The sequence below is a fragment of the Electrona antarctica genome, assembly GCF_951216825.1.
Source record: "Electrona antarctica genome assembly, chromosome: 22".
In the NCBI taxonomy this organism is placed as follows: domain Eukaryota; kingdom Metazoa; phylum Chordata; class Actinopteri; order Myctophiformes; family Myctophidae; genus Electrona; species Electrona antarctica.
In genome coordinates, this window is record NC_136805.1 from 3,035,745 (window position 1) to 3,061,721 (window position 25,977).

At 46.3% G+C, this 25,977-nt stretch overlaps 1 protein-coding gene across 1 annotated transcript in view; it reads left to right on the forward strand.

The window, feature by feature from the left end:
- Nucleotides 1-2,549: 2,549 nt before the first annotated feature.
- Nucleotides 2,550-25,977, forward strand: part of frmpd2 (FERM and PDZ domain containing 2) — a gene marked incomplete at its 5' end in the record, with an annotated part of 36,554 nt that continues 13,126 nt past the window's right edge. Inside the window, 20 exons of the mRNA XM_079491889.1 lie at nt 2,550-2,670; nt 3,167-3,330; nt 4,427-4,492; nt 5,053-5,236; nt 7,819-7,906; nt 8,942-9,092; nt 9,770-9,841; nt 10,453-10,627; nt 11,999-12,134; nt 12,623-12,761; nt 13,780-13,932; nt 14,470-14,655; nt 15,163-15,322; nt 17,835-18,042; nt 18,229-18,334; nt 20,353-20,470; nt 21,782-21,880; nt 22,190-22,297; nt 23,801-23,917; nt 24,671-24,843. Coding sequence (XP_079348015.1) covers nt 2,550-2,670; nt 3,167-3,330; nt 4,427-4,492; nt 5,053-5,236; nt 7,819-7,906; nt 8,942-9,092; nt 9,770-9,841; nt 10,453-10,627; nt 11,999-12,134; nt 12,623-12,761; nt 13,780-13,932; nt 14,470-14,655; nt 15,163-15,322; nt 17,835-18,042; nt 18,229-18,334; nt 20,353-20,470; nt 21,782-21,880; nt 22,190-22,297; nt 23,801-23,917; nt 24,671-24,843 — 2,724 coding nt within the window. The remainder of the gene's footprint in view (nt 2,671-3,166; nt 3,331-4,426; nt 4,493-5,052; nt 5,237-7,818; nt 7,907-8,941; nt 9,093-9,769; nt 9,842-10,452; nt 10,628-11,998; nt 12,135-12,622; nt 12,762-13,779; nt 13,933-14,469; nt 14,656-15,162; nt 15,323-17,834; nt 18,043-18,228; nt 18,335-20,352; nt 20,471-21,781; nt 21,881-22,189; nt 22,298-23,800; nt 23,918-24,670; nt 24,844-25,977) is intronic.

The following is a 25,977-nucleotide window of genomic DNA, read 5'->3' on the forward strand; positions in this document are numbered from 1 at the left end:
GCTCACAACTCACAATTCCCACAATATTTATCCGTGGGAACTGATAAAGTCAAACTAAACGTAATGCCTATACATGTAATGAAACTCCTACGTGTGTGTGTGTGTGTGTGTGTGTGTGTGTGTGTGTAAGGTCAGAGGGAGTGTGCATTGTGCCTTTGTAGATCTTGAGAAAGCATAATGATAGGGTGTCGAGAGAGGAAATCCAGTGCAGCGATAGTCCATGTCTTATCTTTCCATTTATCTCTGAACTGCTGAAACCCTATATATATGTTCCCACACGGACCCTTAGGTCCCCTGACCAGCGTCTCCTGGTGGTGCCTAAAACCAGGCTGAAGCTCAGAGGGAACCGGGCTTTTGCAGTGGCAGCTCCCAAGCTCTAGAATGAGCTGCCTCTGCACATAAGACAAACCCCCACCCTCCAGGTGTTTAAATCATTATTCAACATGTTCTGTTGTACTGTTCTGCATGTATGTACATATTGCCCATGCCTAACAGGAACAAAGTCTTCAGTATTACCCGTATTGCTTCGAAGCTTATCGGACTTCCTACACCCACACTTTCTGATATGAACAATAAGGCCATCACACGGCTAGCACTTTATGATATAAATAAATAAATAAATATAAATGGTGCATTTATATAGCGCCTTTATCCAAGGCACTTTACAGAGATTGTGCATTACATTCACCCATTCACACACACATACATACACCGATGGCAGCGGAAACCATGCAAGGCACCAACTAGCACATCGGGAGCAATTAGGGGTTCAGTGTCTTGCTCAAGGACACTTCGACAGTAACTCTGCGGGAGCCCGGGTTCGAACTGGCAACCTTACGGTTACCATCCAGGCACTCTACCCCTGAGCCACCGCCGCCACCGATATGAACTGATATGAACAATAAGGCCATCACATGGCTAGCACTATATGATATGAACTGATATGAACAATAAGGCCATCACACGGCTAGCACTTTCGATATCAAATGACACTGATCATCCTCTGTATCGCTTCTTTAACCTCATGCCACCTGCAAGATACAGAACCTTGTCATGGAAAATGGTCAGTTTCAGTAGCAGTTTTGTCCCCTCAGCCATCGCGCCATTAAACAAACTGCCCCGTCGATAGGATGGTTCTGTATACAGTACATGAATGATAGGATGGTTCTGTATACAGTACATGAATGATAGGATGGTTCTGTATACAGTACATGAATGATAGGATGGTTCTGTATACAGTACATGAATGATAGGATGGTTCTGTACACAGTACATGTATGATAGGATGGTTCTGTACACAGTACATGAATGATAGGATGGTTCTGTATACAGTACATGAATGATAGGATGGTTCTGTACACAGTACATGAATGATAGGATGGTTCTGTACACAGTACATGAATGATAGGATGGTTCTGTACACAGTACATGTATGATAGGATGGTTCTGTACACAGTACATGTATGATAGGATGGTTCTGTACACAGTACATGTATGATAGGATGGTTCTGTACACAGTGGGGACCTCATGTTTTTGTATTGTCTTGGTGTTATGTGGTTATGTGCTCTGTGTTGTTCTTGATGTGGGTGTTTGAACAGACTGTGAAGACGAACATCCTTCGGGACAATAAAGATTATTATTAAATGGATGGATAGGATCAGGAACGAGTAGAGGCCGGACAGCAAATGTCAGATATGTTTTGCCTATAATAGCCAGAGAGGCCAGACTGAGATGGTTTGGACAACTAGACCAAAGAGGAGATTTATGGATGTAGTGAAAGAGGACATGAATTGAGTTGGTGTGAAAGAATATGAGGCAGAGGACAGGGCGACATGCATGGAGGCAGATGATTCGCTGTGGCAGAGGACAGGGCGACATGCATGGAGGCAGATGATTCGCTGTGGCAGAGGACAGGGTGACATGCATGGAGGCAGATGATTCGCTGTGGCAGAGGACAGGGTGACATGCATGGAGGCAGATGATTCGCTGTGGCAGAGGACAGGGCGACATGCATGGAGGCAGATGATTCGCTGTGGCAGAGGACAGGGCGACATGCATGGAGGCAGATGATTCGCTGTGGCAGAGGACAGGGTGACATGCATGGAGGCAGATGATTCGCTGTGGCAGAGGACAGGGTGACATGCATGGAGGCAGATGATTCGCTGTGGCAGAGGACAGGGCGACATGCATGGAGGCAGATGATTCGCTGTGGCAGAGGACAGGGTGACATGCATGGAGGCAGATGATTCGCTGTGGCAGAGGACAGGGCGACATGCATGGAGGCAGATGATTCGCTGTGGCAGAGGACAGGGCGACATGCATGGAGGCAGATGATTCGCTGTGGCAACCCCTGAAGGGAAAAGCTGAAAGGGAAAGAAGAACTAAGATTGATAGGCCTACCCTCTTTCCCCCCCCCCCCCCCCAACCCATGTGGGGACGTTTGTGACCCTGTATAAGTTTGTTTGTAATGTAATGATGCTCTGTGACAGATGGGGACGTTTGTGATCCTGTATAAGTTTGTTTGTAATGTAATGATGCTCTGTGACAGATGGGGACGTTTGTGACCCTGGCTGAGGTGCTGGAGGCTCGCGGCTCGGCCCTGGAGGAAGACGAGGTGTGGGGTTTGCTGCTGCTCGCCTCGCAGGCCCTCCTCGACATCTCCAGCAAAGGTAACCCACACTCCAGTGTTGATCTCATCTGAGCTAATACTATGTCTATAATGACAACATAGGAGGGGGTCATGGTCATGATAACATATTTAAGCATGAACCTATTTTAGTAAATTGCAGGGCTGCTTGAGGGCCCCTGAGGGCCCCTGTTCATCATGGCTCCCTGGACTAGAGATGGTCAATACAATGTTTTCCATCCCAATACTTTTTTCCGATACCCACAACTTGTGTATCGGTCGGTACCGAGTACAGATCCAATGTGGAATTTACCATACAAATCTAGGATAGTCATTCTCAAAGGGACTCTCAGGGTCCCTGTCAGGTGATAAGAAGCGGCCTGCTCACTCCTCATGCATTGAAGGAAGCATGAGCTCAGTTCGGGGCTCTCCCCAGGTTGGCAGAGGGAGAGTATAGCGCCCAGGCAACTGGCAAGTCGTGTTTAGAAGTCAAAGTGTTAACGTCCTTCTCCTTCTGTTCAACCATGCCGTCCACTCAGGTCCAGGCAGCATGTGCAGCGTGCTGAGCCCCGGCTCGGTGCTGCTGTCGGCCAACGGGAACCTGGCCTTCAAGAGCTGCGGCCGCTCGGAGGACGTCATCTCCTTCACCGCCCCGGAGGCTCAGCAGGGTCACGCCGCCTCCCCCAGGACCCCCGTGGAGAAGGTAGGTGGAGGTGGAGTCTTGCTCAAGGACACTAAGTTGAAAGTTCCCTTGAGAAGTTTCAAAAGGATCATCTTAACTGTACAATCCAACACCTGCACATGTTCGGATGTACTAGCATTCGCATATATGCCCATATACTTATAGTTTTTTGGTTCCCGTCCATAAATGTACTTGTGTATTTGTTTTCAAAATGTCTTGTACCTGGTTATTGTTAGTGTACTATTTTGGAGTATTGTTGTATATATTATATCTAGGCTCCTGGAGGTATTTTTCATGGATTTAATGTTTGGCTGTATAACTTGACAACAATGCAGCGTTGAAAGTGTAATTACTGTATGTATTCTGCCAGTTCCCACTTGAAAAAGAGACACAGTCTCACTCTCAATGTGTTTTTACTGGTTAAATAAAGGTAAAAAAATTGTTTATTTCTGTAACCCAATTCCTGCATGTGTTATACTTGCGTTGAGTTATATTTCTGGGTTATTTTTCAGAGCCATAACCATTTCCTGGGTTATAGGGATTTATTTTGACCCAAGTCATGGGTTGGTAAAAGTTGGTTAAGATTTCTGGATTATTTCTCTGAGAGTAACCTTATTGTTGGGTCAGAGAGTTGGGTTTGATGGTTGATTGATTGATTGATTGGTTGATTGAATTACATTCATACAAATACATGCTATGAAAAGGATCAACCCAATAATGCTTCATTCACACCAAGGAAGCTAGAAGCAGCTCCCATGCTATCTCTATGCATACCAGCGTTTTAATTTTGAAGCTTGGAATGAATAGCTTTTTTTTTTAAGCGTGCTTTATTTTTCCAGCTTCTGGCGGTGTGAACGCGGCTTAAAGCAGTGAAAGCACTTTTCTCCATTGAGCCACTGTGTATCAGTGCCAGTGATGGAACGTATAAGTACATTTAAGTAGTGTACTTAAGTACAGTTTTGAGGTATGTAGGCTACTTTACTTGAAGGCCTATTTCCAGTACTTTTACCTCACTACAACTTAGAGGCAAATCTTGTAGGCCTACTTTATACTTTTAGTGGAAAATATAAAAAGGTTGAGAATCACTGTGTGCGTTTTGTTTTCCTTCCTGCATCAGATGGCTGTGTACTCGTTGGGGATGACGCTGTACTGGTGTGTGGATTACCACCTTCCACAGAACCAGGTACTACATTCTGCTGCTGCACTTCAATACATGTAGGTTCTTAGGATTCAGAACCAGGTACTGCATTCTACTGAATACCATTTAGGTTCTTAGGATTCAGAACCAGGAACTATACGTTCACTTCATTCTGCTGCACTTCAATACATTTAGGTTCTTAGGATTCTTGATAACTATTTGTATGTATTTTATGTATTACCGTGTGTTGTTCCTGCATGTTTACTGTAAATCACTCTGGATTAAGCGTCTGATACATGCCAAACCACCCACCCGTCCGTCCGTCCATCTACCCAGCCATTACGACGGCATCAAGGCCCATCAAAACATATTTTAGCCGACTAAATCAACTGTAGATTTAGTCAACTAAAACTAGACTAACACTAAGACATTCCAGGTGACTAAAATTTGACTAAAACTAAATGAAAACTATTCAAAAGACTATGATTAAATCAAAATTTGCTGTCAAAAACAACACTGCTGTCAGCCCAATAATAACGTGGGACCTAAAGCCTGTACCCGTCCCGTCCGTCCCGTCCGTCCCGTCCCGTCCCGTCCGTCCCCAGCCGGTCCAGCTGAGCGCCGCTCTGGACAGCCTGCTACTGAGCATGTGCGAGGACGAGGCTCCCAGACGCACGGACCTGCTGACGGTGCTGGAGAGCAGCCAGCGGCACTACAAGAACTCAGTGCTGCCCCCTGCTGACATGCTGCTCAAACAGATGGTGGACAACGTGCTCCAAGACTCTGTGAGTACCGGAAGGATGCCATACGTTCTTTTAATGCACTTTTTCCCTCACTGTATATGTTTCTTTTCCCTTTTTACCTCCATTATGATGAATTCCTGTTCTGTTCTTTGTCTATATAGAAGTGTCTATTTGTACGTCTCTAAATGTTTTGATGAATTGAACATGGTGGACCCTCTTGTGAACAAGTGTAATGCTTAATTGGGTCGTCCACTCACAGTTAACAGCCTTTGTATTGAGTTTGTGCTTGAAATGTACTGTAATTCTGCAAACTGTTAATACATATTTCAATCAATCAATCAATCAATCAAACGTCGAAATTTAAAAAAATGTCTTAACATCCTGACAGTTTTCTGAGTTTCAGTGGTGCTCAATATTTCATGCCAATAACCCCAAAAATATATGTAATTGGCCGCCGACATTCGCTCTGAAAGAATATATATATTCAATGATTTGAGGCACATCGATTTCACAATTTTTCAAAAATAGCAGACCTACAAGCTCATAGCGCGGCACTCTGTGCCGCGCTATGAGCTTGTAGATCTGCTATTTTTCAATAGCTAAAGCATAACATAATACTTAAAACACCAAAAGGGGTTCCCGCGCTCCCCATAGGGGAACAATTTCGCACATTTGCTTAAAGAACCATGGTTACTGAAGTAACCTCCAGGTGCTGACAGCGTGCGTGCGTGTGTGTGCGTGTGTGCGTGCGTGCGTGCGTGCGTGCGTGCGTGGGCACGTGTGTGACAGCAGAACATTAACTAATATGCTTATATAGCTACATAATTTAATCACAGTAAGATTATAGCCAATAAAAAATGTGTGTGTGTGCGCGTGCGTGCGTGCGTGCGTGCGTGCATGTCTTTGCAGGTTGATCACTTGCCAGTGTCAGAGAATGGGCCTCAGCTCACAGATCGCAGCCAGATGGTCAGGGAGAGACTGCATGGTGAGACACTGACAATACAATGTAGTACACTGTGTTTTACAATGAGAAACGTGTAGAGTCTCTCGGGGTCGACGAGACCTCCATCGTCGCTTGCAGTCATCTCGGTTCTCCATACATCTGGCCAGCTGAATCTTTCTTGAGTACATCCACATATTACAGTTGGAGGCCATCGATATTGTCCTTTTCTTTTTGCTGAGGTTTGCGTGATCTGCGCAAAAGGACAGTTAACCCATTTTGGGCGGGAACCCCTTTTGGTGTTTTAAACATTATGTTATAATTTAGCTATTGAAAAATAGCAGATCTACAAGCTCCTAGCGCGCCACCGAGTGGCGCGCTACGAGCTTGTAGGTCTGCTATTTTTGAAAAATCGTGAAAATATTTATTTCAGAAAACTGGAGGATTTAGAAGGATTTTTTTTAAATTTGGAGGTCAGGCCTAAATGGGTCAAATGATAAGGGACAATATCGGTGGCACCCAACTGTATGTTAATGTGGGACATCCTCGTAACCGGTGCCCGTGTGTTTGTTCCCACAGCGCTACTTTGCTGGCTGGCAGTTCTTGGTGTCTTTGGCATATAGTCCTGCTATAGTCTCATTCTCCTGCAGGCTGCTATACTTTCTGGCTCACCCTTGGTGTTCCATCATACAGGGTATTTTTGGTACGCTCCTGCTGATGTTAAGTGCTGGTGTAGCATCCGTCTCTAGAGACTTCTGCAGGGTTTGGCTTCAGGGTCCAGCATTTGCTGCCGTATAGGAGAACAGACTCCACCGTTGCATAGAAGAAGCTGAGTTTGATTTGTCGGGGGAGATCGGAGTTCCATATACACTGGCCATGCCGTTCAGGGCCCTCCATGCAAGCGCCTTCCTCACTTTCAGATCTTACTCAGTTGAATTATTATAATTTTTATCCCACAATTTTGTAACCAATTTTTCACCCCTGTGTCAATTATCTAATGTGATCCTGGGCTCTACACACCCTCCGCCAACCTGGGGAGAGCAACGGACTTGAACTCATGCATGAGTGTCCAAGTTGCTCCTTTACACCTGACAGGGGGAGTTTCCCTGGTTGGACGTAGCGTGTGGAAGGAACACGTTATTCCAACCAGTTCCTTTCCCCTCCATCAGGTGCCCCGGGTGGCCAGGGGGAGGCAGTTTAGAGACCAGGATTGTCCTTGACCTCCTTCAGCACAATGCCTCCTGTTGTTGTCAGATGTGGATGATCCAGTGAGATAACCTCAGTTTTCTTGGCATTCAACCTGAGGCCCACCTCGGCACACTCAGACTCCACTCTGGTCAGGAGTTCCTGTGCTTGCTGCACGTTGTCAGAGAGCAGGCTGATGTCGTCCACATATAGTCCAGATCTGGTGGAATACTTTGGGGTGTCGTCTCGACCTCCTTGATGTTAGAGTGAAGCCAAGATCCTGCTCTCGTCATAATGTTTCATCGGGTGCTTACATATATTCCTATTAGCAGACCTCATATGGAACTGTTCTTTTCTGTGCTTATCGTTGCACACCTGTTTGTTAATAAAGTATTCAATCAATCAATAAACCTCAACATGAGGATATGGACCTCATTGATTGGCTGTGTTCTCTTCCAGGTGGCTCCTCCTCCAACTCATTGATTGGCTGTGTTCTCTTCCAGGTGGCTCCTCCTCCAACTCCACGCTGTGGACCCTGAGGAACAGGTTCAGAAGGTTGTCAGGAGCCGCTTATACACCAGAACCCCTCGGGTATGATGATGATGATCAGGGACGTGCACACATAGACACCAAAGGGGGCTTCAGCCCCTGCCCTTTTACCCGTCTGTAAAACAACTGCCCTTTCCAGACCACGAATGTAGCATTTACTACATGGTGAAAGAAATGCAAATGCCACTCCTCTCCTTTCCATGCCATGTCGGAAGGCAGCATTCAGGAGAATTGCTTTTTTACCAAAGTCTCCTGAACTTGAACACAGTATTTTGCGTTGAACAAAATTGTTTAGAAATCCATGTCGTACACCGCATCTCTATAGCTAAAGAGTGCTGGGTTGCGCGCCGAAAATAGCTGATCGAGCTTGTAGATCAGCTATTTTCGCTATCTTCATGTTGCTGTCTTCAACTGGAAAAAAAATAGTAGCCTGTATCTTTGTACATAGCTGCCAGTGTGAACACAGCATTAGAGTTAGATTCATGTAATAGTAGTTGTTTTTCCCACCCCCAGTACTTTAGTTTAGTTTAATAGTTTAATTAAATAGATTAGCCTTTTAAAGGGTGGTCCGGGTGGCATAGGCAGGGGTACGTTTCTGATCACCACCGTGGTGACTATTTGTTTCCGATTCCTCCACGCGGTGCATCCAGCTTGGCTCCATGCCCCAACGAGAACTTAATTATAGCGAGCAATTTGAAAACCACAAGATGAGTCTTATTATGACAGACAGATGTTGTTACGGACTGTTCTGAAGTCTAGGGGTTTACTGCCCGTAACATGTACAGTATGAAAGAACAACACCGCTCATAAAAGAGAATTTCTTTAATACTCGAAAGTCAAATAAATTACAATAATTACAAGTGGCTCAAGTGCATAACGAATGGTATAACAGAATAACGAACACGTACAGAATGACAGAATGATGAATGCAGTGAACTAAAGATATAATAACTCCAACGTAAGTTTACTTCCATGCCAGCAATCATGTTGTCAGAGAGGTTGTTTGTTTTGTCAAAATGATGGATGTCTCCATTTCGAAGACACTCGGAAATCAATTGTTTCCCATGTTGTTCCCAGAATCCCCCCTGGCGGCGGCGGCGGTCGTCACAGAGACAGCTACAGCAGCTGGCGCATGTTGACACGGAGCCCCTGCAGCCCCTACCTGGACCACAGGCGCTCCATCGCCCGCTTCGACTCCACGTCCAGTCTGAACGACAAGAAACTAAAGGCGAGACAAGGAAGTTGTGATGTCTTTTTTGTTCCATTGCTGTAACGTTACATCATGATTCTTCAGTGTGTAGCACTGCGCAAAAAGCATGGAATACGGATGTGTATATTACAGAAAATGTCAAGATTCATGGGTCCGCGGAAAACATTGTATGTCTTAAAAGTTATCAAAATCGGCGAATAAAACAATTAAAACAAAAGTCGGAAAAGCCGGGTTCGGCAGGGAAGGAGGTCTTTATGAATTAGGACGGGAGAGTCGGGTTCAGCAGTCGAACTTTAATAATTATTAAAAATTGTTTGAAAATGTTTCTTTGAATATTTATTTTCTTAGTTATTTTGAGATTTTTTGCCTAAATCAATGACATGCCCAAAAACCGTTCGACACCAGGACGTGGTTTTAACTTTCTAAGATAAAGGCCGGTATAAACACAATAATATTCTGGACAAATCAATAGGGTCATGTCCCTGAAAGGAGAATCAAAGGACTATACAGTAGTTTCAGAGCCAAAATAACGGACAAAAGTAAGTAAGATTAAAACCTAAACGTTTTGGCAGGCATTCCACACACTGCTGCCTTCCTCAGGGTCATTTCCCCAGCATCCCTTCCCCCCAAACCAAAGCTGCTGTCGCACGCTCAATGATCTGATCAGTATTCCTCTGTGGATGTCCTTTTTCCAGGACATGGGGCCTGAGTTCATCAGGATGCAGGATGAAACTGCAGTCGTCCTGGAGCTGCCTGGATCCATTGTGGTGAGTTAGTTCATATCAAACAACCGAGACCTTCATTTTCCCTTCCATACAAATGTTGTTTTTAGACCTGAGACCGTATATGCTACAAATGTCTTCTATATAAATCATGACAGTTTTCTGAAAAACCTATGTTTCTATGTTAGTCGTTCTCAAACTATTTCATGTCAACGAACCCAAAATGACGTGTAACTGGCTGCCGACCCCCAACTGAAAATATGCGGCACTCGGTGCCCGTGCTATGAGCTTGTAGATCTGCTATTTTCCAACATGCTACAGTTTAAAATAATGGTCAAAGTGGTTGAAACTATAAGCTACAAGACCTATATGTGCCCGTAGGCCACCGGCCTACTTGGGAACGATGCAACTTGGGAACCTAATAATATCCGTTGTCATAGCACCCATTTTTACTGTCTGTCTGTGTCCCACATGGAGATATGTGTATGTGCCAGTCTGTCTGTGTCCGAAGAGTGCAAACTGACTGTGAAAGGTGGACTGGTTAAGTAATCAATTGGCAGGTGACACGGATGCGTCCTCAGGTCTAATAAAAATGGGTTAAACGTGTAATCGCGTGACGTCAGCCCTGTGTGTGTGTGTTTGTGTCATCATGGCAGTCTAAGAAGGGGAAGTCTGCGTCCACGCAGCGGGAGGTGACCGTGGCCATGCCCAACGGCCAGAGCATCCTGATCAGGTGCGAGGTGAAGAGCAGAGCGGGGGACGTGTTCGACATGCTGGTCGCTCACTTCAACCTGGTGGAGCACTTCTACTTTGGCCTGGCCTACCTGGACGGTAAGACTGTGAGCTGTCTGTCTGTCTGTCTGTCTGTCTGTCTGTGTGGAGAGGTGCTACCATATGCTGCATTCACATGCGGCGGGCACATGCAAAGATACAGGGCTCCATTTTCGTCACCGCTAAACCCCTTATCCCTTATCCTTTTTTTTGTATACATTTTTGAATGGTTAAAATGGCCAGTCTACAAGCTCACAACGTGTGAATGTAGATTGGCTAGTTGAACTATTCAAAAATGTTTTTCAAAATAGTAAAAAAGAAAAGGCAAAATAAGTTTGGGGATAAGGGGTTTAGCGGTGACGAAAATGGAGCCCACAGTCTACCAAGTACCATTAATTGTCAATAATGAAATAATGTAGTAGGGGAGGCAGGATTGATTGATTGATTGATTGATTGATTGATTGATTGATTTGCAGAATTACAGTACATTTCAAGTACCGTACTCAATACAAAAACTGTTAACTGTGAGTGGACAACACCATAAAGCATTACACTTGTTTACAATAGGGCCCGCCATTTTCAATTCATCAAAGGATAGAGAAATTCATCAAAGGATAGATAAAGGATAGAGACGGCTACAGTCCTCCGTTATCCTCTGATTCAGTAATTTATACTGTACTGCAGCACAAGCTCTTTCTTTAAAGTTAAACAACACTAAAGATTTGATGTTTTAGCACCCTCTGGTGGACAGATATGCTTCCAGAGAGACATACTGTAGTGTACACTGCACACACACACACACACACACACACACACACACACACACACACACACACACACACACACACACACACACACACACACACACACACACACACACACACACACACACACACACACACACACACACACACACACACACACACACACACACACACACACACACACACACACACACACACACACACACTGCTTGCCCAGCAACTTCTGTAGTGTAGATGTGAATACTTTTACTCGATCCACATCTCAGAGACAACATTTTTACTTTTGTACTCTACTACAATTATTTGAAAACTTTAGTTACTAGTTACTTTGGAGATTTAAATTTTGATTAGAAAACATACATTAACCACTTCAACCCTATACATTTCGGTCATTTGAAAATAGCCGATCTACAAGCTCGTACGAGCTTGTAAATCGGCTATTTTCAATAAATTTTGTACACAATGTGAACTTGTGAAATGGGACATATATGAGTACTTTTACGTACAAATGTTGCCGATACTTTTGTACATTTTCAATTCAGTACTTTTACTTGTAACGAAGTAGTTCTAAATTGCAGTATTGGTACTTTTACCTAAGTAAAACAATTGAGTACTTTTTTCCACCACTGGTTAAATCTGCCTATATCTCCTCTCCTCCTCCTGTCAGATAATGAGTTCTTCTTCCTGGACAACGACACCAAGATCTCCAAAGTGGCTCCAGACAGCTGGAAGAAAGTGCCTACAACCACGCTTGTCCTTTTCCTGCGCATCAAGTTTTTCGTCACCGACATCTCTCTTCTTTTGTGAGCATCATAACTTCATCTTTTGTCCAGAGATTATGGCATACAGCAGTGCATGCATGGTTCTCAGCCTTTTATTAATTTCAAGGGTCCCCATAACACTCTCCGAGTGCACTAATGCGCCTAGTCTTCCTGGTTTTAAACAGCTGGTGGAAGGAAATGAAGGTTGCGCGTGGCTTTAACTTGCAGTGTCGGCTAAACAAAACGGAAATGCTTTGCCCACGCTGCAAGTTGAAGCCGCGCGCAACCTTCATTTCCTTCCACCAGCTGTTTAAAACCTGGACTAGGCATCTCTGCGCGTATATGTGCCCGTGCTCAAAGTGAGAAGACAGAAAAGACGGCAAAAGTGATTGGCCGGGAATGACCGGAATTTGGGTTATGATTTGATTGGCTGAGCACGGACTGTGATGTATGATGATGTATGAATGATGATAAGAGCGGCCCCTCACTTCACACGGTTGTGATTTTGTTTTTGCCTTCTCCATCATCAGGCACAAATTTACCCGTCACCAATACTACCTCCAGCTGAGAAAGGACCTTCTGGAGGACAAAATGTCCTGCCACGAAGACACCGCTCTCTACCTGGGTGCCCTGGCCATGCAGGCCGAGTATGGAGACAGCATGCCTGAGGTAAGACCCTGCTCTCTAATCATTCTGTTGTTGTAATGGTCCTTCGAGCCGGATGGTCTCCTCAACACTGCCTGGGTGCCCTGGCCCTGCAGGCCGAGTACGGACACAGCATGCCTGAGGTAAGCAGCCAACCAGAGCACTGCAGTGCTTTCTCAAGTTTGACCTGTTTCCTATAACCCACAGTGTGATTCTATATACGTCCGAGCATAGACATGGTAACGCCCCGCCTGCCTCTGATTGGCCTATACCGACACTGCCTGTCTTGCCCCCATGGTCTCACCAGACTGTCCTCCAAGACGCGAGGTTACTCTGTGGTGGGAAATAATACAAGTACAAGAGAATGACAGCTTGGCACGCGCGACAGATTGCATCCTTGTAACTCTAGCATCCGTATTCGGATGCTAGAGTTAGCTGGTCTGCAAGTACACAACGCGTAGTAGATCAGCTACTGTGTTTTTGGCACAGAGATTTGGGAAACAAGGAGGACTGTATAGACGGAACAAAAATGTGGGACACATGGATTTGTTCACATGATACATACAGGTATAAAAAGTATGAATACCCATAATATTTGTCAGTTTTTCTTGTCGGTTATTATCGACGGGTCAAGCCTTGAAGGGTTTAAGTGTACTTTCAAGATCATATCATGGTTCTGCGAATACAAAACGTTTTGGGGGGTGTGGTGTTTTTGCAGGTGTATGGACGGAACTACTACCGTCCTGACCAGTATGTCTCCAGGAATACAAAACGTGTTGGGGTGTGTGTGTTGTTGCAGGTGTATGGACGGAACTACTACCGTCCTGACCAGTATGTCTGTGTGTTGTTGCAGGTGTATGGACGGAACTACTACCGTCCTGACCAGTATGTCTCCAGGAATACAAAACGTGTTGGGGTGTGTGTGTTGTTGCAGGTGTATGGACGGAACTACTACCGTCCTGACCAGTATGTCTGTGTGTTGTTGCAGGTGTATGGACGGAACTACTACCGTCCTGACCAGTATGTCTGTGTGTTGTTGCAGGTGTATGGACGGAACTACTACCGTCCTGACCAGTATGTCTCCAGGAGCGTGGTGGAGAAACGGGCCTTGCCTTACATTAGAGATGAGCTGCTACGGCTGCATGGAAACAACGTCCAGATGCTCGCCGACGAGTCGGAGCTGGAGTTCCTTAAGGTAGAGATTAGAGGAGAACCTTGAAACTTGACTTGGAAATCAATATCGTACCTTTTCCCTGACTTTGGTTTAAATCACACATATACACTGTCTGTCTGGACCTTGCTGTTACCGGCTTTAAGAGAATGTTAAAGACACATTTATTTCGTTCTACAAGCCCACAACGCGTCGTGCTGCGACGCGTTGAGAGCTTGTAGATCAGCTATTTTCGGGGCGCAACCCAGCACTCTTTAGCTAGTGGAGACATGGATTTCAAGTTCAGGAGACTAAGGAAAAAATTGTGGCATTTTGCATTTCTTTCACCATAGTAAATGCTGCATTCGTGGTCTGAAGAGAGCAGTTGTTTTACAGATGGGTAAAAGGGCAGCTAGTGGCTGGTTTCATTTAATGCTTGCTTGTATTTTTACGTTATTGTGCTATGTTTCCAGTTTTTCAACTTGTTGATTGCTCATTCTGTGTCCATTGTTCAGCACCTCGTAACTTTGTTTTTCTAAAGGTGCTTTATGAATAAAATGTACTTCCTTCCTACCTGAGCAGGTGAGCCAGCAGCTTCCAGAATACGGCGTGTTGCTGTATCGCGTGATGAAGGAGAAGAAGCCCGTGGAGGGAGAGCTCGTCCTCGGGGTGTGTGCCAAAGGTGTCGTCGTCTACGAGGTCAAAGATGGCGGCCGCTCCGCCAGCCAGACCTTCTACTGGAGGGACACGGCCAGCATCTCGTCCAACGTGAGTATGGGAACAAACAAACAGGACAAACGAGAAAACGTTCTCATCAATTTTACCTATGATCCCCAAAACTTTGAAAGCTGCTAATCTTCTTCAGTGGGTAGGATTATAGCTCAGGGATAGAAAGAAAAGTATAGACAACTTTTTCTAGTCATGGCACTGATTTAGCCGGTTTCCCGTAAAACTACTGTACAAAACGCAAACAAACAGTGGTAGACCGCTGATGTTACTACTACTAACTACTACTACTACTACTAGTAGTAGTAATGCCGACATATTTCGACTCACAAGGAGTCTTCATCATGATGAAGACTCCTTTGAGAGTCGAAACATGTCGGTGTTTTCACTTTAAATAAAGTACCTTGATTTCATATCCGTCCTCTCTCCTCTTTTTGAAACCTTTTTGCAGCTCCACTGAGCACCTAGTTGATTTATTTATTTTCTCACTTATTTGCATACAACTATTCCTAGTTGGTATAAAATCCTGTTTCTTTTCCGTTCCCACAGAGGCGAAAGTTTGTGATCGAGAGTCGAGGCAGCAAGAAGAAGCACACCTTCGTCACCGAGAGGTCGAGGGTCGCCAAGTACCTGTGCAACCTCTGCTCCGCCCAGCACAAGTTCAACAACGAGATGAGCTCTCGCCAGCTGAGCCACAGCCTGGTCTCAGGTAAACATCCTACCTAGTAGACGTCTAAACCAGTGTTGTTTTCGTCGGGGTGCATACTTAGTTTAGACTAGTCATTGGTTAGACATGGGTTAAGGTTAGGTTTAGGTGTGCTGCCCCGTGACAGGTTAGGTTTAGGGTGAGGGTTTGAGATAGGTTGTAGTTGTAGGACTAATGACTGGTCTAACCAATAGGTTGTAGTTGTAGGACTAATGACTGGTCTAACCAATGACTAGTCTAAACCAAAAACTGTCTAAACTAAGTACTGCACCCGTTTTCGTCGACTAAAACTAAGACGAAAAATATTCGTCGACTACCTTTCTTCACTGACGAAAACTAAATGGAAACTAAATGAAAACGAAGCTATAGTGACTGAAACTAAGACTAAAATATACGGACAATTTCATCAACAAATAAAAACTAGACTAAAATACTAAGAAGGGACTAGTAGACAAGAGATCCAGTATAAGTCATTTTACACTCGGTTGCATAGCCGATCTACAAGCTCACAACGCGTCGCAGTTATGAGCTTGTAGATCGGCTATTTTCAGCAAGTGTAAAAACAGTCATTACGACGGCATCAAGGCCCGCCAAAACACATTTTGTTCGACTAAATCAACAGTAGATTTAGTCGACTAAAATCTTATGACATTTTAGTCGACTAAAACTAGACTAAAACTAAAACATTCCGGGTGACTAAAATGTGACTAAAACTAAATGAAAACTACTCAAGAGACTATGACTAAAACTAAAATTTGCTGCCAAAAACAACACTGGTCTAAACAACATGCTATGTAATGTCATTCTTACCATTTGCAGACAAGCAAACAGTACAAGTGATACGAGGAGAGGAGTGCTAAGGGGGTGAGGTAGAGGCGGACCATTAATCCTCACCACTTTTCACTATATCTTCATATAATTGGTCCTCACAAATGTTCATGATAAAATACCACCATTCTTTTCTACTCAGTCTCAGTCATAAGAGGGCTGTGGGCAGTTCTGAAACCCGTCCACCAGTGACATCATTGTTAGGCAGATTTCTTTAAAAATATATATATTTTCCATTTTTAGTTTTCCATTTTTTGGGGAATATAAAGCCTGCAGTTTCTATTAGCTTGGATTCCCCATCGATGATGTCACTGGTGGACGGGTTTCTGAACTGCCCACAGCCCTCCCATGAGGGCGGCGGTGGCTCAGGGGTAGAGTGGCCGGATGGTAACCGCAAGGTTGCCAGTTCGAACCCGGGCTCCCCCAGAGTTAGTGTCGAAGTGTCCTTGAGCAAAACTCTGAACCCCTAATTGCTCCTGATGTGCAGGTTGGTGCCTTGCATGGATTCCGCCGCCATGTGTGTGTGTGAATGGGTGAATGTAATGCAATCTGTGTAAAGCGCCTTGGATTGGATTTTATGAGACACAGACAGAGTAGAAAAATCATTGTGGCATTTTATCATGAACATTAGTGAGGACCAATTATATTAAAGCCTTTGGACTGTGGCCGAACATGGGGAGTGAGTCAGCCTCAGTCTGCCGAGGGAGAACAGTCTACGACACTTGCCTTTACAGGAAAGGACAGGACAGATGTCCCTGTAAGCCGAGCTGATCTAATTGAGAGGGAAGGGAAGGGGGCGTGGGCCGTGGATCATGTCCTGAAGCGAAGGTTGTTCCTGCCTTAATGCCAAGAGCTAAGAGTCAAGCTTGGAAGTGGAGCTACTAGTGTTCGTGTAGTACAGGGTTGTGCAACTTTGAAGATGGAGAGAGCCACTAAAGTTCCACAGTCACTCCAGAGGGGCCACATTGCATATACTATCGTAGCAAAAATAGCCGATCTACAAGCTCAAAACGCGTCGCAGTGCGGCGCGTTTTGAGCTTGTAGATTGGCTATTTTTGCTATATTGAATTTGCTATATTTTAATTGAAATCCTGAAAAGTTACATTTTTTTTACATCTTTGTATATGCGCACTCCCTAGAGGCCATGGAAAAACATTATCCCTGCATCACTCCACACTGACACTGGCTACCTGCGACAGAGCGATCAGAGTCAGGAACGTAGGGACGCGCAGGCAGCCAACCTGGCGCTGGAGGCGGTACAATGGGATGTCAATAAGGAAGTCAAGGAAGGAAGGAAGAGAGAATTTCAGAGCTGCCAAAACGGTCAAACAAAGTTTCAAAATACTTAACGGCTTCTGCGCCAAAGGAAAATTCTCTGACGTTTCCGTTGTCTCCTATAGCTCCTATGCTTCTTTTGAAACATCTAACCCCCATCAAAAAAGCGCAGCACGGCCGCAACGGAGGTTATGTACAGCTGCGTCCTATTGTGGGCTTACGAACTGGAGAGGGACCCTCCGTAAAGACATAAACATCCAAATGTCAGAAACCTTTACGGGGGTCCCGAGAGGGGCTAGCAGGCAGCCAGAGACACACAAAGCTCCATAATGAAGTGGTTGCACCACTTAATAAAAATGATCCAAGACACCACTAAATTAATTTATTTTTTCCTTACTGGTTTTTGCTCCAGACGACATCATTCAGTATGCCACAACGTGCCGGGCTCAGTCCAGCCAGAACAAGTCCTTCTCGTGCTCGGAGACGCCGCAGGACGACGACAGCGGTCTGACCACGCCGCAGAACGACCCAGACTCCTCCATGACACAGCTGTGTGACGACGTGGCGGCGCGCATCGAGGCTCGCTTCAAACACCACCGCATGAGCATCCAGGGGGCCAGGTACAGTACTGTGTTGATTGATTGATTGATTGATTGAAGTATTAGTATTTATTAACAGTAGCCATATATAGCTGGGCAGGGAGGGCAGGGAGGGTGATCTCGGTCGCTGCAAATGCGCCTCTGGGCCTGTCACGGTGCAGGGCGGAGAAGGTGTAGGACCTCTGGGCCTGACCTCTGGGCCTGTAGGACCTCTGGGCCTGGCCTGGGCCTGCCCTCTGGGCCTGTAGGACCTCTGGGCCTGTCACGGTACAGGGCGGAGAAGCAGGGCCTGTCACGGTGCAGGGCGGAGAAGGTGTAGGACCCAAGTGCAGACAGTAGAAGCGGAGGCAGAAAAACGGGGAACGGGGAACAAGCACGAGGAAACACAAGAAATACTATATGTTACGATATGCAAGCTCAAAACCGGACTGAACACAGTGACTACATGTAACGAATCAACAGAGAACTGAAAACACAAGGCCATATACATAGAGCCTTAGGGCCTGGCACCCACCCACCCACCCAGCCAGCCACCCACACACATAGTCACTTAAGGAAGTGGTTGCACCACTTAAAAGGTGTAAAAAGAGTTGACTACTTTAAAAGAAGATTTTTATTTTTGGGGCTTTTTCTGCCTTTATTGGTACACAGTATGGTGACAGGAAATGGGGAGAGGGATGGGGGGTGACACGTGGCAAAGGTCCTCGGGATCAGGAGTCAAACCCGCAACACACCTGGCTTAGCAGACTAGGGGCTCCATTTTCGTCACCGCTAAACCCCTTATCCCTAAACTTCTTTGCCTTTTTTTACTATTTTGAAAAACATTTTTGAATAGTTCAACTAGCCAATCTACATTGATACGTTGTGAGCTTGTAGACTGGCCATTTTAACTATTCAAAAATGTTTTGCAAAATAGTAAAAAAAGGCAAAGAGGTTTAGGGATAAGGGGTTTAGCGGTGACGAAAATGGAGCCCTAGGTGCCCGAACCACTACACTAGCCGCCCAGGCCGAAGATAATTACGTTTGTTTAGTTGAAGAAGTTACACATGTATGACTTTCAAGTGGTTAAACCAGAACGTCAGACAGCAGTGTAGCCGCGCTTCAACCAGCTGGCCTCATGAATACAGATGCAGTGGGAAAAGTAATTAACAGCTAAAAGAGACACTTCATTAGCATTTTTAGTTGCATATTAATATTGTGTAATGTTTTTTTCTGCTGCGTTTTGCTCAACATTTCCTCCCCTGACGGAGATAACACCTGTGTGTGTGTGTGTGTGTGTGTGTGTGTGTGTGTGTGTGTGTGTGTGTGTGTGTGTGTGTGTGTGTGTGTGTGTGTGTGTGTGTGTGTGTGCGTGCGTGCGTGCGTGCGTGCGTGCGTGCGTGCGTGCGTGCGTGCGTGCGTGCGTGCGTGCGTGCGTGCGTGCGTGCGTGCGTGCGTGCGTGCGTGCGTGCGTGCCCAGCAGCACAGGGATGCGTTCCCCAGCCTGCTCCCAGAAGAGTGCATGCTGTGAAGGCCCCGCCGTAGCCGCCAGAGGTATTACTTACCCCCTTAAATTACCTAATGCAGTGGTTACCGTGTGGGGGTCCCTGGGGGGTCCCTGGAACATACAGACCGGGCTGGCCCGGTTCTGGCGAGCCGCCCTGCGTCCGAAACGGTGACAGAGTTACCAACCAAGCTATTTTACTGCTTGGACAGACAGACAGACAGACAGACAGACAGACAGACAGACAGACAGACAGACAGACAGACAGACAGACAGACAGACAGACAGACAGACAGACAGACCCAGGGACACACATAGCTGTGTAATGGAGTGGTTGCACCACTCAATAATGCATTGCACGTTCGCTTTATAGCATTCTGGAATGCATTTGGTGACATTCCTTTGTCCTCCAAGTGGCCGATTCATCTCACTGTGTACATCGTGCTGCTGCTACAGGAGAGGTTGTAGCAGCGTTCACCGTGCTGCTGCTACAGGAGAGGTTGAAGGAAGCATGACGGTTCACCGTGCTGCTGCTACAGGAGAGGTTGAAGCAGCGTGACGGTTCAACGTGCTGCTGCTACAGGAGAGGTTGAAGCAGCGTGACGGTTCACCGTGCTGCTGCTACAGGAGAGGTTGAAGGAAGCATGACGGTTCACCGTGCTGCTGCTACAGGAGAGGTTGAAGCAGCGTGACGGTTCAACGTGCTGCTGCTACAGGAGAGGTTGAAGCAGCGTGACGGTTCACCGTGCTGCTGCTACAGGAGAGGTTGAAGCAGCGTGACGGTTCACCGTGCTGCTGCTACAGGAGAGGTTGAAGCAGCGTGACGGTTCACCGTGCTGCTGCTACAGGAGAGGTTGAAGCAGCGTGACGGTTCATCGTGCTGCTGCTACAGGAGAGGTTGTAGCAGCGTGACGGTTCACCGTGCTGCTGCTACAGGAGAGGTTGAAGGAAGCATGACGGTTCACCGTGCTGCTGCTACAGGAGAGGTTGAAGCAGCGTGACGGTTCACCGTGCTGCTGCTACAGGAGAGGTTGAAGCAGCGTGACGGTTCACCGTGCTGCTGCTACAGGAGAGGTTGAAGCAGCGTGACGGTTCACCGTGCTGCTGCTACAGGAGAGGTTGAAGCAGCGTGACGGTTCACCGTGCTGCTGCTACAGGAGAGGTTGAAGCAGCGTGACGGTTCACCGTGCTGCTGCTACAGGAGAGGTTGAAGCAGCGTGACGGTTCACCGTGCTGCTGCTACAGGAGAGGTTGAAGCAGCGTGACGGTTCACCGTGCTGCTGCTACAGGAGAGGTTGAAGCAGCGTGACGGTTCACCGTGCTGCTGCTACAGGAGAGGTTGTAGCAGCGTGACGGTTCACCGTGCTGCTGCTACAGGAGAGGTTGAAGCAGCGTGACGGTTCACACAGCTGAGGCCGTTTAAACCTATTAGCGGAGAGGAAACCGGCAGAGGATCGACCAGATTTAAAAGTGCTGGAACCACTTCAGGGCTGGATGCTATATTTAGACTGTGCTCCGTCACCGTGCTCCGTCACCAGCACCTGCGAGGCTGCCATTACTTTAATTGACTTTGATGATCTTTTCTAATCATTATACCTCTAAATGGTAAATGGTGCATTTATATATCTAATGCGCTTCATATAGATTGTGCATTACATTCACAAGCACGCACGCACGCACCGATGCCAGAGGAAACCATGCAAGGCACCAACCTGCACATCGGGAGCAATTAGAGTCTTGCTCAAGGACACTTCGACACTAACTCTGGGGGAGCCTGGGATCGAAGCCGATCAAAGGGATTAAGGGATTAAGGCAAAACGAATATCTAAGGAAATTTCGATGCCAGCACTTTTGTACTTTTAAGTACATTTTGACTTCCGGACTTTCACTTGTGTAACAGAGGATTCCTATATTGCTGTATTGATACTTTTGATTGTTTAAAACCCATTCTGGGCGGGAACCCCTTTTGGTGTTATGTTTTAGCTATTCAGATCTACAAGCTCATAGAGCTTGTAGGTCTGCTATTTTTGAAAAATCGAAGAACGACTGACATAGAAACATAGCTTTTTCAGAAAACTGTCAGGATGTAGAAGACATTTTTAGAATCTGATCTCAGGTCAAAATGGGTTAAAAATGTGGGTACTTTTTCCACCACTGGCTATTCATAGTTCCTCCAATTTCAAGTGAATATAAATATACCTGTATATTATATTTATAGCGTGTATATTCTATGTCCAACAGACACCCCCACTAAACAGTATATTTTATGTCCAACAGACACCCCCACTAAGCAGCTCCATCAGATACTGCCCCAGCTAAACCCAGAGAGAGAGGTCATCTGCTTGACCTTAAAGAAGGACCCGAAGCTTGGCCTTGGTAAGCACGCACGCACGCACGCACGCACGCAATGTTATATTATCATTTAGTGTTTTGCCAATTATTTGCGGGCCCACTTGCCCACAGGCTGGGAATAAATAAAATGAAATTCAAATAATTGGCCGTTTTGATGTTTTAAATGTATGCCGTGCCGTGTTGATTTATACAGACAGTAAGGTTGGAGCATTAGTGTATGTTTCTATCATTTTCATAAAAAAAATATATATACATTTACTTCCCATACATTCTTTTTTTTCTACCTTGTACCTTGTCTTGGAATGTCCTCATCCTGTGTTTGTGTCTCTGCAGGTATAGTGATCGTAGGAGAGGACACGGTCAGCCGGTACGACCTAGGAATCTTTGTGGCCACCGTCGTTCCCGGAGGACCTGCAGACAAGGACGGACGCATTAGGAAAGGTATAGAACCGTTTCACGCGTGCTGTCGCCTGTCAAAATCAACGCTGGCCTGGACAGCAGTTGGTCTAAATTAACCCATTTTGGTACTTTAAAACACCCTTTTGGTGTTTTAAAGTACTTTAGCTATTGAAAAATAGCAGATCTACAAGCTCATAGCGCGGCACCGAGTGCCGCGCTATGAACTTGTAGGTCTGCTATTTTTGAATATATACAAGTAAGACGCGCAAACGCGGGAAGCGAACGCAGCTCGTAAATTGCAATAACAACAATTAGAATAAATTACGTACTTTTTAAGGTTTTTTTTAAGTTAAGTTTTTTTAAATTAAATGTTTTTTCAAGTTATTTTTTTAGTGTGTGTATGTGTGCGTGCGTGCGTGTTTCTTTCTTAGGTTTTTTTTTTGAAATTTTTTTCTTTAAGTTTTTTTTTAAGTTAAGTTTTTTTTAAGTTAAGTTTTTTGTGTGTGCGCGTTTTTCCTTTTTATGTTTTTTTTTAAGTTAAGTTTTTTTTTTAAGTTAAGTTTTTTTTTAAGTTAAGTTTGTGTGTGTGCGTTTTTCCTTTTTAAGTTTTTTTTTTAAGTTACGTTTTTTTTTAAGTTAAGTTTTTTTTTAAGTTAAGTTTTGTGTGTGTGTGTGTGTGTGTGCGTGCGTGCGTGCGTGCGTGTGTGTGTGTGTGTGTGTGTGTGCGTGCGTGCATGTGTGTGTGTGTGTGTTTTTGTGTGTGATACAGCTGCGCCCTCTGGTGGTGGGCGGGTGGTGTTACAGCGTGACACACACACAGACACACAGACACACAGACACACACACAGACGTGATCTGCTGGGTCTCATAGTAAATGCTCACTGCGTTCGCAATTATTACAGAGTGAACATTTTAACTCAAATCGTTGCTTCTGGGGAGGTCCCTGGAACAACATAATTTTCAGATGGGGCGGCGGAGGCCAATTACATTTTGTGGGGTCCTTGACATGAAATATTGAGCACCACTGATACAGAAACATGAGGTTTCCTCCTATTCCAGCACAAGGTGTACTGTAAAGCCATGTGCTGTATGTCGCTGGCGTCCATCGAACATTAATTGTCTTTGAATTGATTCCATAGGGCCTAAATGGAAACCCCCTTGTTTTGGTGCTATCCATTTTGGAGTGTACTCTGTTGCTATTTTATACATTCTGTCTAATAAACTATTCAATCAATCAATCAATCATTCAATGGTAGCTATAGGGATGTCTGTCTGTCTGTCTGTCTGTCTGTCTGTCTGTCTGTCTGTCTGTCTGTCTGTCTGTCTGTCTGTCTGTCTGTCTGTCTGTCTGTCTGTCTGTCTGTCTGTCTGTCTGTCTCATGCAAAGCAGAGTGCAGCAGCGTGTGTTATTATAAAAGTACATCCTTTTCCACTCACTCTGCGCGTCTCTCTCTCTCTCTGTGTGTGCGTGCGTGCGTGCGTGCGTGCGTGCGTGCGTGCGTGCGTGCGTGCGTGCGTGTGTGCGTGCGCCCCTCCCCCATACAGGAGGTCGTCTCATCTCCCTGAACCAGACCAGCCTGGAGGGCATGACCTTCACGGAGGCCGCGGAGGTCATGCAGAACAGCCCCGAGGAGGTGCAGCTCATCATCTCACAGGCTAAAGGTGTGTGTGTGTGGGGGGGGGAGGACGGCCGGACACATACATCTAGTGCTGCCCAGGTTGCTAGGCAACGCCTTCGTCCCTCCCGGCACAAGAGAGAACGCGCGCGCATCCAATAGGAATCCACTTACTGTGATTTCTTTGCTGCCTGTTTTCTCTGAAAAATACTCCAAAGTCATTATTTTTGTCAAATCCGTCCAGTGTTCAGATGTTTTGAGAAAGCAGGGTAGCAGAGTGTTTCCAGTGAGCCAACACGCACAACAGCAGCACCCTGACTCTGTTTGACCAGAGCCTTCATTAGTGGGCCGGCTGTGGCTCAGGAGGTAGAGCAGGTCGTCCAATGATCCATGGGTCGGCGGTTCGAATCCCGGCTCCTCCTGTCTACATGTCGAAGTGTCCTTGGGCAAGACACTGAACCTCAAATTGCTCCCGATGTGCTGGTTGGTACCTTGCATGGCTTCCGCTGCAATCGGTGTGTGAATGTGTGTGTGAATGGGTGAATGTAATGCACAATCTATGTAAAGCGCCTTGGATAAAGGCGCTATATAAATGCACCATTTATTTATTTATTCATTTAGTGTCATCGGTAGCACCTAGGAAGTATAGGGAAGGGGCCCGTAAGTGTAGGAAGACCCTAAGTGCCTATTGGGACGCTAATAGGGTCCAATCGGTTAACACCATTACACGTTTAAACATTCACACAAACTCCATCTTGTTTCCATCGTTCCCTTCCCCTCCCCTCCCCCCCCCCCCCAGGTGTGGCGGCGAGCTCCAACGACGTGCTGAGTGACCGCGAGTCGCCGCTGGCGGTGGCGTCGGCCTCCGAGCGAGAGGACAGCCTGGACGAGATCGTGTCCGTCATGATGGCGCCGAAGACGGGCAGCAGGCTGAGTGTCCCCACGGACGTGCGCATCCTCAACATGGCACAGGTACTAGTGGAGGGGACGTTGTCCCTCTAGTGGACACAGGTATACTGTTAGGGGACGTTGTCCCTCTCATCCTCAACATGACACAGGTACTAGTGGAGGGGACGTTGTCCATCTCATCCTCAACATGGCACAGGTACTAGTGGAGGGGACGTTGTCCCTCTAGTGGACACAGGTATACTGTTAGGGGACGTTGTCCATCTCATCCTCAACATGGCACAGGTACTAGTGGAGGGGACGTTGTCCCTCTAGTGGACACAGGTATACTGTTAGGGGACGTTGTCCCTCTCATCCTCAACATGGCACAGGTACTAGTGGAGGGGACGTTGTCCCTCTCATCCTCAACATGGCACAGGTACTAGTGGAGGGGACGTTGTCCCTCTCATCCTCAACATGGCACAGGTACTAGTGGAGGGGACGTTGTCCCTCTAGTGGACACAGGTATACTGTTAGGGGACGTTGTCCCTCTAGTGGACACAGGTATACTGTTAGGGGACGTTGTACCTCTCATCCTCAACATGACACAGGTACTAGTGGAGGGGACGTTGTCCCTCTAGTGGACACAGGTATACTGTTAGGGGACGTTGTCCCTCTAGTGGACACAGGTATACTGTTAGGGGACGTTGTCCCTCTAGTGGACACAGGTATACTGTTAGGGGACGTTGTCCCTCTAGTGGACACAGGTATACTGTTAGGGGACGTTGTCCCTCTCATCCTCAACATGACACAGGTACTAGTGGAGGGGACGTTGTCCCTCTAGTGGACACAGGTATACTGTTAGGGGACGTTGTCCCTCTCATCCTCAACATGACACAGGTACTAGTGGAGGGGACGTTGTCCCTCTCATCCTCAACATGGCACAGGTACTAGTGGAGGGGACGTTGTCCCTCTAGTGGACACAGGTACTAGTGGAGGGGACGTTGTCCCTCTCATCCTCAACATGGCACAGGTACTAGTGGAGGGGACGTTGTCCCTCTAGTGGACACAGGTATACTGTTAGGGGACGTTGTCCCTCTAGTGGACACAGGTACTAGTGGAGGGGACGTTGTCCCTCTAGTGGACACAGGTACTAGTGGAGGGGACGTTGTCCCTCTAGTGGACACAGGTATACTGTTAGGGGACGTTGTCCCTCTAGTG